At 42.1% G+C, this 14,239-nt stretch overlaps 1 protein-coding gene across 1 annotated transcript; it reads right to left on the reverse strand.

Annotated features, from left to right (window-relative positions):
- Positions 1–6,566: 6,566 nt before the first annotated feature.
- nemp2 (nuclear envelope integral membrane protein 2) lies at positions 6,567–13,711 on the reverse strand (the record flags this gene model as incomplete). The annotated part of the gene is made up of 9 exons (XM_080536994.1): positions 6,567–6,918; positions 7,411–7,611; positions 8,485–8,710; positions 10,652–10,766; positions 11,448–11,541; positions 11,776–11,848; positions 12,566–12,797; positions 13,099–13,208; positions 13,645–13,711. The coding sequence occupies 9 exons, from the start codon at positions 13,709–13,711 to the stop codon at positions 6,567–6,569; spliced, it is 1,470 nt and encodes a 489-aa protein (XP_080393120.1).
- Between the last annotated feature and the right edge of the window lie 528 nt (positions 13,712–14,239).

Genomic DNA, 14,239 nt, shown 5'->3' on the forward strand with positions numbered 1-14,239 from the left:
CGGAGCTGTGACAAGAAGTATAAACATTATACCATTCCGACACCCTATTGGTTTGTACGAGATGCATTCCATCTGCTGCACATGACACAAATCACACTCCAGCAAGGAAAGCAGATGTATGTAGCCAAAGATGTCCGTGACCGTGCCAGAGACTCAAAATAACAGCGAAATGTCCCAACCAAGCACCAGCATCAACCAGGTTGATAGCCAGGAAGATCAGCCAACCCTTCTCCATCCCTGGCCGTACCTGGAAGAATGTTTTGAAATGGTTGGATGCAAAAACAACTCCTTTCGAATGCGCTGCAAGCTCTGCGCACCCAAGTACCACGAGCTAATGGCCTTCAAAAACTCACCGTCTAATTTGAAAAAGCATATTGAGGTAAGCTGAAAGTTTGTTATTATCAGTCGACATTTACGTTACCTAGTAACGTACTAATGGTAAATTTGCAATGTTTGCTATGGCTAAGAACATGCCATGGTTTGCTTGCTAGCAGTAGGCTATGATATTCAATGTTTCATTTGTAATCCTTCATGTGTTGAGGTCGGAGTTTTACCGTGTTTGTTGCTGTAAAGAGTTAATTATGTTCCCACGGGAGAAGAAATGTGCGCGGTGTGTGCCATTAACAATAATGTTACTTTTCAGTCATGCCAGCAGCTGCTTGTGGTCCTAAAACAGCTTTAAGTGGCAATATTCTGGTCTGCTCAACATAATTGCATAGACCAGTGAAACTGCTCCCTAACTTGTAGTCTGACCTCCATTCATGAACTTCCAGCGTGACATTTAATACAGCGGAAGTCCTAGATAGTCTCAGCTTGTGGTTTGAGAGAAATAATATGAATCTCAATCTGTGCCTGTGCATTCATTTTCTCCACAGAAGAAACACCCCACTCGTCTAGAGAGGTACACGCAACTTTCTTCAACAGCCCTCAAAAGGAAGTCATCCACTGAAGGTTCTTTGACCCCACCCTCCAAACAAACCAAGCTGTGGGAGGCTCGAAGAGTGTCCCAGGCAAGTGTGGATGAAGTAGTCCTCAAATTCATTGTCCAAGGCTTGCACCCACCACACATTGTTCAGCAACAGGGCTTCATTGAGCTTGTGCAACATCTTCAGCCAAATACAAATGTCATGACGCGTAATACTGTTGTTAACAAAGTCACAAAGGCCTCTGTTGAAATGAAAAGAAAACTGAAAGCTGCCCTTAGTGAAATTGAGTTCATAGCAACAACAACAGACTGCTGGACGGCACACCGTCGCGGTTTCATTGGTGTCACTGCGCACTGGTTTAACCCCCAGACCATGCAGAGATCCTGTGCTGCCCTGGCATGCAAGCAACTTAAAGGGTCACATACCTTTTCTGCCCTGGCTGGTGCCCTAAATGATATTCACACAGAATTCAATGTCAGAGAGAAGATTGTTCGCACTACAACTGACAACGGATCAAACTTCCTGAAAGCCTTCAGAGTTTATGGGCAGACTGACGAGAACAACAATGCTGAACCTGTAGGAGAGGGTGATGGAGAAGAGGATGATTGTGGCCAAAATGATGATAACGATGAAGAAGAGGAAAGCCTTGAGGGTGTTGAATTTGTTGATGCCGGAGCCCTGTTGGAAGAAGATGACTACTTAGAATACCAGCTACCCAAGCACCATCGCTGCGCCTGCCACCTCCTCAATTTAGTGTCCACAGTTGATGCTTCAAAAGCAGAGGTCAACCCACTGTACAAGCGCGTGTCAAGGTCCACATTTGCCAAATGCTCTAGCCTGTGGAATAAAAGTTCAAGATCAACCACCGCATCTGAAGTAATTGAAGACCACTGCAAACTCCAGCTCGTAAGGCCTGTTGCTACAAGGTGGAATTCACTCTTCTCAGCCGTAGAAAGAATAGTGAGAATAACACGAGAACAAGGCGAGGGAGCCCTTGCAGCTGTCTGCAGTGAACTAGATACACCCAAGTAAGTGCTTGTTTTTCTGCCTTACAGTTAATGAAGTGATTAACAATAGATTAAGACACAGTTTTATACTTGGAATACTGTAGAACACGTATGCACTATGCCAATATGCAATCCCCATATTTACTATGAATGTGATTTGTAGCAACACAACTTCATTTCTAAAAGTCTCAGATGACAATATTTTTCCTTTTTAATGATCAGTTCCTCCAGTTGAAGGTGCTACATCAAGTAGACTTAATGTTCCATGTTGTGTTTTTCTCTTCTTCTTTGTACAGGTTTACTCCAGTGGAACTTGCATTTCTTGCAGAATATGCGAAGACAATGAGCCCAGTTGCAAAGGCACTGGATGTTCTTCAGGGAGAAACCAGTGTGCAGATGGGATGGTTGGTCCCCACCATAACTCTGCTAAGGACCAAGCTACAGCACCTTCAAGTCGCCTCCAAGTTCTGTGAGCCTTTGATTGCTGCACTTCTTTCAGGCCTTGAGAAACGCTTCGGAGAGATGCTTGCAGATCCAGAACTGATAGCCGCAGCCATTCTAGTTCCCAAATTTAAGACCTGTTGGACAAGTGACGAAAATATCCTCAAACTTGGTAAGTGTCTCACTTCCGCTTAATATGTGTAATTTCTATGAAGACAGTGAAATTAGTTTGAAATTACATTTAATGACACACACACACACAACACTATCCAATACACAGTTACAATACTGCCATATAGTCTAAATTGTCATGATTTTTGTTTTTTATTCCACAGGCCTTCACTATATCAGAAGCCACTTGGACTGTCAGGACGAGAAACACTTCAGTGAGGGCTCCCAATCGTCTGAGGAAGAGGACTTCTTTTCCTCCTTGAAGAAGACCGGCCCTCTTGAAACGTCCCAGCAGTTGGATGCGTACCTGGGGTGCCCAGGAGACACAGTAGAGGTACTGAAGACCTTCCCAGCTGTGTGCCAGCTATCACTCAAACTTAATACGGGACTCCCTGCCTCAGCAGCCTGTGAAAGACTGTTTAGTGTCGCAGGGCTGATCTTCAGGCCAAAAAGAGCATGCATTGGCTCAAAGAACTTTGAGAACCTGCTGCTTTTGCGGCTGAACAAAGCTTAGTGGTAACTCTGATGCTGATGTAGATTGTGTGTATGTGTGTTTTTTCAGGAAATATTGAATCACTACTTTGTTATGGTTTGTATGGTTTTGCCCTCACAGTTCCAATATAGGCTATTGACTTTTGACTTTTGACGTTTGACTTTTTGCACCATTACAATACTTAGGCAACTAGTCATCATATCTTCCGTGTTCACATGTTAATGCTCAGTAGTACACATATATGGTTCTTTAATGTATTTGCATTGTACTAAAATGTGTTCATTTTCAATGGGCATAAATGCGTCTGAAATAAGTGCATCCCAAATTTTTCAACATTAACATTTTAATAATAACATAATAGTCATTATGGCCTTTAGAAAAAAAAAATTGGGGGGGGAGGTGGGGTAGTGCACTATAGGCCCCTGTGGCGTGGCCTAAGCTTTTGTCCTTAATGGCATTTTTTCCCCCTTACATTACTTTTACTTTTATACTTTAAGTAGTTTTGAAACCAGTACTTTTATACTTTTACTTGAGTAAAAAGTTTGAGTTGATACTTCAACTTCTACAGAAGTCTTTTTAAACCATAGTATCTATACTTCTACTTGAGTAATGAATGTGAATACTTTTGACACCTCTGTTCATTCGTGTCTGTGCATAGGTGCATGTGTGTGTATTGTGTGTGTGTGTGTGTGTGTGTGTGTGTGTGTGTGAGTGGGACGTAAACTCCGATGGTCTGAAGTTGCCACTGGCGCTGCATCCATTGTTTTCTATTCTGCCAATATGGCGCCGTAAACAACGTTTCGTGACTCGAGTCACGTGACGTCCGGAGCTCTATTAGAATCATATTGCAACTAATATTTTATCGGAAACCAGAGCTCAACTCTCATACACCAAAATATCTGATAACACTAAAAGCTACCAAACAATTTTTACTGAGCCAACTAGCTTGAGAACCTTTACTGACAATAATTACTTAATTAATTTCTAAATGTTCACAAAACAAGAATGCAACATGAAATAATAAGAATTTAGTTTATTTACAACACATTTTACAGTCACTCGTTTTTGTACTCCAATTTAAACAGAAAATCTCAAACAAACAAAACATTAAAAAATAACATTTTATTTGAAATCTGTGGATTAAAAAATGATACAAATAGAAACTTCAAGGCATATTTTCTGTCAAACACAGTATCTCAGACTCTGTTGGAGGTCAGAGTGTGTGCTTGACTGTTACTGAGTCAGCTGTTTCCAATGCCGATAGAGGGCAGCAGTTCACTGAATTACTAAAACCAGAATAGGCTAGGTGCACGATCTCCCTACTTCCTGAAAGGCAGCTGGTATGAACATATCCTGTCTCACTCTATTGGTTTAATTGATTAATCAGCTGTGCACTGTGTGTTCCAACAGTTTACCGCACAGCTGATTAATCAATTAAACCAATAGAGTGAGACAGGATATGTTCATACCAGCTGCCTTTCAGGAAGTAGGGAGATCGTGCACCTAGCCTATTACTGAGATCGGCAGGGGGAGCAGACATCTTGGACAGAGGAGGCACTTCCGGACACATGAGAACTGTGCTAATGAATGTTGCTGAAAGTTGATATGCCACTTGGCAGATGCTTCTATCCAAAGCGACATAAACTACATACATTTTCCCCAGAATTTCCCCAGCAGGAAATCCACACCCACAACCGTGGCATTACTAGTGCCATGCCCTACCAACTGAGCCTCACAGGACCACAAACATACAATCTTCAAATCATTAAAACATAAGCTCAACGTCATTGTGCCATACAGCTGTTGATTACAATATGAGGACATATGTTTTGATATCGTATATATAATTTTTACTGACATTTTTACGAACATGGTTTCGCACGGGATTTTAAAAAAACAGACGACCTCCATAATTATTACAAATTACCAGAGGTCTCCGGATACTAATCCTGTGCGAATAGAGAAATACAGCAATTTTGACAGTGGAGCCTAACCACAGTCGGTTATGACAGCAAATTTGATCGTTGTGTTGTCCATTTACAATCGTAAATTGTCAGGTAGTGCATTTTCGAGTTGGCCTACTTTTCAAATTCAGAATTAAATTGAATCTGAATTTGAAAAATAGACCAACTCGAAAATGCACTACCTGACCATTTACAATTGTATGGAAGACCATTTGTGTCCTACCACCAGTATTCATAGTTGAGGGAAACACTAAATAACACCGTAAATACACAATAGAGCTCGGCACACATTTGGCCATGGAGCACATTTTGATTGGTCGGTGAGTGGTCAAGTCCTTGAGACACCTCTTGCACATTTAGCTATTCATGTAAAACCTCACACTGGTAATGGCATCCATGATGCAATTTTACTATGTAAAATGTATACCATCTTATAATCAATTGGGCTTACCAAAAATACTTAATTGCTGTGATAGAACATTTAATTAGTTAGTGATGATACAGGCCCCATTGATGTCCTGTTGAGATGTATTACGGAGCTTTCTCCTGCTAAACTAAGACACAACAGGGCCAAGGGAGAGCCGTGATGGAGTAACACAGGACCAAAGTGACATGCAGATTTTCTCAAATTACACAGAAGGATAATTATGATCTAATTACACACACATGCCTAATGCGGAATACAACATCCCTGCAAAATAGCTGCACACTGCGTCAATGTTAGAAAGGGTTGTCAACAAACAGTTTTTTTTTTTTAAGGTTCCAAACATGGAACATGTTACTTTCCTTTTTAGGATCAAAACTAAAAAAAAAATCCTTTCGCCAAGGCTCTACCCTATTAGTCAGTAAGCGAGAGGGAAACAGATGTAAAGATACTGGCACAAAACACCAAGCATAAGACAAAAAACGCATACTTTCATCATTATTACTGATCCAAACTTTTTTTCCTGGACAGTTTACTTTAAATAACGATTAGTCTTTATTTAAAATAATACAGAGTAAAAAAATATATATTTCTGAAACAGCGCTTAATTTATGATTACCGTACTCAGTTCTGGCATAACATGTTAGTCCAGTTTAAAAGTGCAATTTGTTCTAGTATTAGACTAAATTGCAACCTGTGTCCAGGAAGTCGCCCCCAGAAGTGTGACAAAATAAATTACTGCCTGAGACATTTTCTGTTTACCCTGCTTGGTTAAAAGCACATTTACGAATTGGATTAAAACACTAAATGGTTATGCCATTGTTAATGTCTGACATGGTTTTAATTTGTAATGGGTGAATTTGTAATTAAAATATTTCACACATTTAGAACCTGACATAGCTTCCTAATAGACTATTTATTATTGTAAGGATGTAATCATATAAAAACAAAAATGTAATCATCAATCAATCAACATTATGACCATTCATAGGAGTTATGAATGGTTGATGTAGACAGAATGAATTAAGTCTAAATTGTGACCAAAACATTCAGCCTTTTGATCCCAAGGTCAAACTGACTAGTAAACCCCCACTGGTAACCGTCAAATCTAAGGAACTAAAGTCCACAACGGTTTTCAGTTCAGAAGAGCTCCATATCCTCATCCTCCATGGGGGAGGGCTCTGGGGGCAGTCTGAAGGGAAGTGGGGTGTAGGGAGGGGCAACATAGGATGGTGGGTAGGGGGCTGACGTGTCAGGGCGGGGCATGGAGGTATAGAGAGGGTTTGGGGTGGGCGGGGCCTGAACATAGCTGACTGTCTCGTCTTCGCTGTAGTCGTCGCCAGCTCCCTGCAGAGGCCCCGCCTCCCTGTGGGAGTGGTTAAAGAGCATGTCCTCATAGTAGGCCCCGCCGAGGCCGTACTGCAGCTCGTGGCTCTGGGATTCTCCCTGGGTCACATGGGCATGGGTGCCCCATTTCACAAAGTCTGCGAACCTGAGTGTCACAGAGCAGAAAAAGGGCATCTCAGTCGCCATTACTAAATGTAATAGGAAACAGAAATACCGAATTTTGAAGAAAAAAAACACAGTGTGTAAAAGGCTTGGGGTGGCAACATTAATAATGTAATAATAATTTTGCCACTTAGCAGACGCTTTTAATCCAAAGCGACTTACAATTACGAATTACAGGGACATTCCCCCTGGAGTAAGTGCCTTACCCAAGGGCACACTAGTAGTGGTGTGGTTTCAGGCGGGATTTGAACTCACAACCTTCCGATCACAAGTCCAACTCACTATCCACTAGACCACCACTACCCCACTCCACTAGACATTCAATCGCAGCTGTTATCAGCGCAGTAAAATGGTTTGAATACAGGCCTTAGTATAGGCATTAGTATAGGTAGATGGTCTTAGTATAGGTAGATGGCCTTAGTATAAGTAGGTAGATGGTCTTAGTATAGGTAGATGGGATGTAGGAGTCCTGTACCGTTGTGGAAAGCTGAGTCTCAGGATGGTGTCCCAGGCAGGAAAGCCAGGTTTGGTGCAGTCCTCTCTCAACTCTTCCAGAGAGGCCTTGGTGACCCTCTCCCCCTGCTCCCTGTACTCCTCCTCTGTCAACAGCCGGACCTGCGGCCGCCGCCTGCTTCCCAAACCTCTCAGAAGGGAGCCAGGCAGACGCGCTGTCAGCCTTGAGGAAGCCAAGAGAAAGAGAAATCCACATTCAATCACAATAACCTGCTTTTATCCCTAATCTTGGGCCACTTCTTGTTGTGAGTAAAAGGAGCTGACCTCAATGCAGAGAGATGCCCACCTTTCCACGGGCATGAGCAACGGCTTACATTTATAATATTTGTTACGAATGAATATTTTATTCAATGAGGTAGGAAGATACTGATTCAACTATTAAGACTATACTATTATTATGGGGCGCTTAGGTGGCGTAGCGGGTTAAGCATTGATCATGTAACCGCAGGTTCGATTCCGGCTGGGGACATATCCTGCATGTCATCCCTCTTCTCTCTCTCACCCATCCTTCCTGTCTAAAATCTCTACTGTATCTATCAATAAAATAAAAAATATGAGTGGGACTGAGTGGGACTGGGTTCGATTCCGGCCGGGGACATATCCTGCATGTCATCCCTCTTCTCTCTCTCACCCATCCTTCCTGTCTAAAATCTCTACTGTATCTGTCAATAAAATGAAAAATATGAGTGGGACTGCCCCACTCAGAAAAAAATCCTTATTTAAAAAAAAAAAAAAGACTATACTATAACTGTTCTATAGGTCCATGCTGTTGAAATGGGACACTCAAATAAGGTTCAGTGTTTTTTTTCTTCTTCTAGGTAGTGTAATCTCTGTTCCACCCAGCACACACACACACACACACAATCTTCAATCCAGCACACAATCGCATGGTTCGAAGCAGGGTTGGGGCAATCCCATTATAATTCAATGTGTGAAATGTCTTCTTTCGTTGGCCTACTACCATTTCAACCTAATCCATCTCCAGAGTATATTATATTTATATAGAATATTACAATGTAGCCCAAAGATACTGTACCTGCATGTTTCCAACAGAAGTATGTAAGCATAGGGGACACACTTCAGTCCCAGCAGGGCTCCCAGGAGGGTGTAGGAGGCCAGGGGATAGGTGACTCCATGGTAGATGAGCCCCATGGCCATGCACTGCACCACCCACGTCAGGAGGGACAGGGTACGCTCGCTGGTGATGGGCCCGTGCTTGTAACATACAGCGAAGCTGACGAGGCCTGTTAGTACCAAGTAACCTGAAACAAGGATGAATTACAATGAAGACAGACGCACTGGTTTGTTTGAACGGGGTTCCTCGGGGCAGTTGCTTAGGACCTTCCCGATATTCTTTATTTACAAATGATTTCCCATCAGTATTAGATAAAGCAAGAATGGTTATGTATTGCTGATGATTCCACTATGTACAGTGCAACATTAACATATCAGGAGCTAACTGATGTACTGAGCACTGAGCTCAGAGCAGTGGCTGAGTGGGTTAGTAACAACAAACTAGTGCTGAATATGTCTAAAACAAAATGTATGGTGTTTGGGTCTAGACATATGCTGATCACTAATCCTCAACTAAGTTTATCACTTGGTGGAAAGCCAGTAGAACAAGTTAAAAAGACCAAGCTACTTGGCATTGTGCTGGATGCTAAACTTACATGGACTGAACATATTAATAATATTGCATCTAAAATGGGTAAGAGCATTGCCGTAACAAGGAAATGTTCTAAGTATGTAACATCAAAAACACTCTGAACCAAGTGATTCAAGCTTTAATTTTGTCACACGTTGAGTACTGTGCAGTCATTTGGTCATCTGCAGCTAAGAAAGATCTAAGAAAACTCAAAATCGCTCAAAACAAAGCTGCTAGATTAGCTCTCTACTGTTCAATGCGCACAAATGTTTTGGAAATGCATAGAAATCTCGCATGGCTTCCTGTAGAAAATAGAGTCTTCTTATCTTCTTCAGGAATGTCATAAATGACAAGAAACCACGGTACTTTTCTGACCAAGTAGTGTATATCAGAAATGAAAATAACTATCTGACCAGACAGGCCATTTCAGGATATCTCTTACCACCTAGACCTAGGACAAATCTCTTACCAGCTAGACCTAGGACACATCTACTACCACCTAGACCTAGGACAAATCTCTTACCACCTAGACCTAGGACTAGCTAATGGGGATCCTAATATATATAAACAAACAAACAAACAAACAGGATTTCAATCAGTCATTAGCACCATTCAATGTTAAGATCTGATTGCTTAGAAAGTGTGTCTATGTTTATTTCATTACAAACCCTAACTGTTGGTGGTTTAGCTGGTTTAACTAGCTGGTGTGGTGGTTGAAATGCATCTCCGTTGATTGACTGACGACAATAAGTCAATGAGATGAAATGTGAACTTCAACTCTTCCAAATTAATTATCAACATTGCTTTATTTTATACATTAGACCTATACGAGAGGCAGCACATTAAGCCCATGAATTTGAGGGTTAGTTTAGGAGTTGTGGTTGGCTAAACGGGACATTGTGGATGCACAGTTTTAATGCCTGTGGGCAATTACGAAGATCTGTTTATTTGTTTATTTATTACCTTGACAACAGTGGTAATTTTGAGAACTATATTTTTGAGTGCAGGGGGGAAACTACCACAATCTATCAGAAAAAAAATATACGGGCGGCTGTGGCGCAGGAGGTCGAGCCGCCGTCTAATGATTGCAAGGTTGGCAGATCAGCGGTTCGAGCCCCGGCTGGCCACATGTCGAAGTGTCCTTGGGCAAGACACTGAACCCCAAATTGCGAGCCGGCGCCTTGCAGGCCATTGGTGTGTGAATGTGTGAATGAGATGCCGTTGTAAGGCACTTTGGATAAAGGCGGTACAAGTGCAGTCCATAAAATAAATACTTTAAAAGCATTGTTTTCCTGTCACAATTCCCTGTTTTGTCTTGTAACCGTTGAATAAAGCAACAACTTGGTTGTGCTTTATCTTGAATATAGTTACAGCTGACTTTATTCACAATAAAGCACTGCCTCTCATGCCTCACTGCTGAGATATAACTTATAAATGCCTCGTGAGCTTAGATCAACTGTGTTACCCCATCAGAACCCAAGACACAATCTCACAAAATCCTGTGGGAACCACTGTTAACATTTAGCACTCCAAACCAGAAATAATAAACCTGACTCACCCAACGCTTGTCTCCAGTAGACGGTCATAATCTCCTCCCAGTGGATGAGCACGGTCTGGCAGCCCAAGTAGGAGAGGCCAGAACCAGCGCCGAAGAGCGTGAGGAACAACCCTCTCTGGAGAGAACACAGGCAGTACCAAATATAATGCAGCTGACCAAGAGGACACACTCTCCAATGACAGTTAAAGATTTAGCAATTCGACCCCTCTTTGCTTGCCAGGACAAGCCAGAGTGACTTGACCACCAGGTTTAACAAGCCAAGTAGATCAACGTCCAAATGGGTCATCCCAAGTAGGGGTGGCAACGAGGGAGGTGGATGCTGGGGGCTACCCCTTGATTACATGCGGGGACTGGAATAGTGCAGTCGTTTTTCTATGCTTGTCTTTTATTATAGCAATGTCACATACGGAGGAAAGCACTTTTTTTTTTTTTTTTCCCCAGATTTTATCCCTTTTTCACCCAATTTGGTATCCAATTGAACCCAACCTAGCATCCAATTATCCCCTGCCTATTGCGTAGGATCCGCCGCACGACCCCGTGGCCGGCCGCCAGGGAGCGGGAGCGGCCGCTCAATATGCCGCTCCCTGTGTGTGCCCCGGCCATATCCGGGTCTGGCGAGCTGGGATTCGATCCCAGTCCCCGGTGAGCAGCTTGCACTAGTGGCTAGTGCTTAGACCGCTACACCACCGCGGGGCTGAGGAAAGCACTTTTGATCAATGTGTGATATAAGGGTTAGGGGTTGGGGTTATAAGCAGTCGTATGTAAGAAAAATGGGACTAATTTCATAATGACTTACCGTTGGGATAAAGCTTTTCAGGATAAACAGTAGAAAGATAATGATAGAGATGATTCCCAGTGAGATTCCAGAGGTGTAGAAAAAGAAGGAGCTCCTGAAAAAAGCAGAAAACGAATAAGTTATATAGTTATATAATAATAATAAATCAGGGGATATATCTCAAATGGTGGTAAACCAAAATAAAATTCCAAGGTTTCAAATTGAACAGCCAAATTCAATTGAAATCTATAGGTCATCCTGATATCCTTACTGAAGACAGGATAGAGCTACAAGCTCATGTAACAACACACATCCAGAATACACACAGAGAGAATTGGGAAAACCTTACCTACATATAGTCCCAGCAAAGTAGAAGAGGATGAGACCACATGCAAAAAATCCAAAACGAGTTTTATTCAACCCTGTAGAAAGTTCAGATGTTAGTTGCGTTTTTCCAACACAATGCAAAGCAAGACACCACTACGTTTACGTATTGACCATCCGCACAGATCCTGGATGGTGCCTTTAAAGTCAACGTTTACTCCAAAATCAAAGTTTGTCCGATGTTATATACATATGTTACGCTACATGTGGGAATACGGTACATGTGGGAAAACTAGGGTTAGGGTTAGGTGCTAGGATGCTAGGGTTAAGGTTGGGGTTAGGGTTAGGGTTAGACATGCCAGCATGTACCAAGTCACCCTAGCACCTAACTCTAACCCTAGTTTTCCCACATGTACCGTATTCCCACATGTACCGTAACATATATATATATATAAATAAATAAAAATCAAGAATAAAAAAGGGGTTAATCGTGCAACAGTTCCCACTAACTTTGAAAATGAGTTAACAGTTTAATAATTTACATTACATTTTTGGCATTTAGCAGACGCCTTATTCCAAAGCGACTTACAATCAATACATTTGAATAAGTAAGTGAATCATCTATCCACCAGTCATAGCAGGGAAAAGTAATCTATGCTCAGGCCTGGGGCCATTGGCAGTCGTCGTGCTAGAACAAGGAAGAGTTTCAGTACAGGGGGGTAGTAGTAGATGTCTCAGGGAGAAACAGTATAGGGGGGGAAGTAGGTGTCTCAGGAGACACAGTGCAACGGGTAGTAGTGGTTAAGCCTTCTCACGTTTCCCCCTGACATGTAGTGAGTGCTCCGTGTTGGCCCTGGGAGTCTTCACCAGGAAGCACACATCCTCCTGCTCCAGGGGGATGTCCAGCCTTTTCTCCTTTTCCACGCTGGGCGGCCAGTAATGATCCAGCAGGCACTTGGACAGTGTATAGACGTTGTCAGGCTCGTAGCAGTTCCTCGTCTCCATGGGATACACAATATAGACCCCCTCGACAGCTGTCACACGCACCTTGAAGAGGAGCCAAACACAATCAGGTGGGCAGTTCATCAGGGGGTCGTGTGCAGAGAGGATACAATAGTGTGGTAGTAGCAACGTGATGTGTATGAGAATCAAATATATGTTCATAGCATGGCTGCTTTATACACTTCACATCATTTTAGCTATATATAAAACATATTAGATCTTTTTATTTATATCTTTAAGTGCTCAACAACATTGTAATGTAAAAAGTAGTAAGTATTGGGACTCGGGGAACACTAGATGAGCAGCTCCAGGGGGGTGTCATCATAAAGCATGTATGTTCTGGTACCTCAAAGGTGGACCAGATGTCTTTCCATCTGATGACTGTCCCTGAGCTGTAGCAGAAGCATCTGGTTCCGAAATGTGTGGCGTTTTCATTCTCTTTCAGATAAGTGCAGTCTGGGGGAGTGCAACATGAGGATGGATTAGTAAAGATATAAGTATCTATATAAGCTATAAGTAGCCTAAGCTGGATACAACATATCGTGAGCTCAGAATGATAAGGTTCTATCTCCGTTTAGAATGATAAGGTTCTATCTCCGTTTAGGGCAGTTCAACTTCAGAGATATTGAGCGTCAAAGTTTTTACATTCCATTATGTTTTGTGAGATGGAACCTTTGTATTTTATTAATTACTAACTCAGAAATGTCAACATTTTAAAAACAACACAACACAGGCATTAATAAACACCTAATGGATCAGATTATGTAAAAAGAAAAACTCAATTTTGACCAAAAATGGAGATAGAACCTTATCATTCTAACGTCACGATTTGTTATTTAGCAGCCAGGCAACATTAACATAGCAGGTTAGCTGGCTAGGCTAGGCTAGCTACCTGCAGATGAATAGCCACCAGCTTCAGCGACGTGCCCACAGAAGACGCAGGCCACTAAGTAGATCATCGATATGAGAACGGGATAAAAGCGACGATTCGTCATTGTACCGTAACCTGGCACTGCTAAAATAGATAGAGTTTGGTTTGTTGCCCAGAAGATGAAGGTGAGTCAGGGAGCAGAGCTACATTCAAATCCGGTGGTTCGTTTCTGCCACAGAGGTTTAAGACCAAAGTAGACGAAATTGATAACCAATGTAACATGGTTTCAATTTCGTTTGTTGTTGTTGCTGGCTATTCAAAACAAAACAAAACAAAATCCTAGTGGGCTCTTTTTTTATTACGCAAGAAAATGAAAACACGTAAAAGCGTTTTATTCAAATGCTCCACCCCCGTTCTGTTTAAATTATTATCGATTGCTTTTGTCTTCCTTGGCAAAAAAAAGAGAAAGCGAAGTGTTTTGATTTCCAGGGGGGTGTTCCATGAACGCCGCTAAAGGGAAATCCAACTCCAAATCGCTGCTGTGCTGAGTTACCATGGCAACGTATGCCTCTGAACTAACTTGGTACCTACTAGGTTAAATGTCAAGATTTAAGCC

Source organism: Nansenia antarctica (assembly GCF_963989245.1).
Source record: "Nansenia antarctica genome assembly, chromosome: 7".
Lineage (NCBI taxonomy): Eukaryota > Metazoa > Chordata > Actinopteri > Argentiniformes > Microstomatidae > Nansenia > Nansenia antarctica.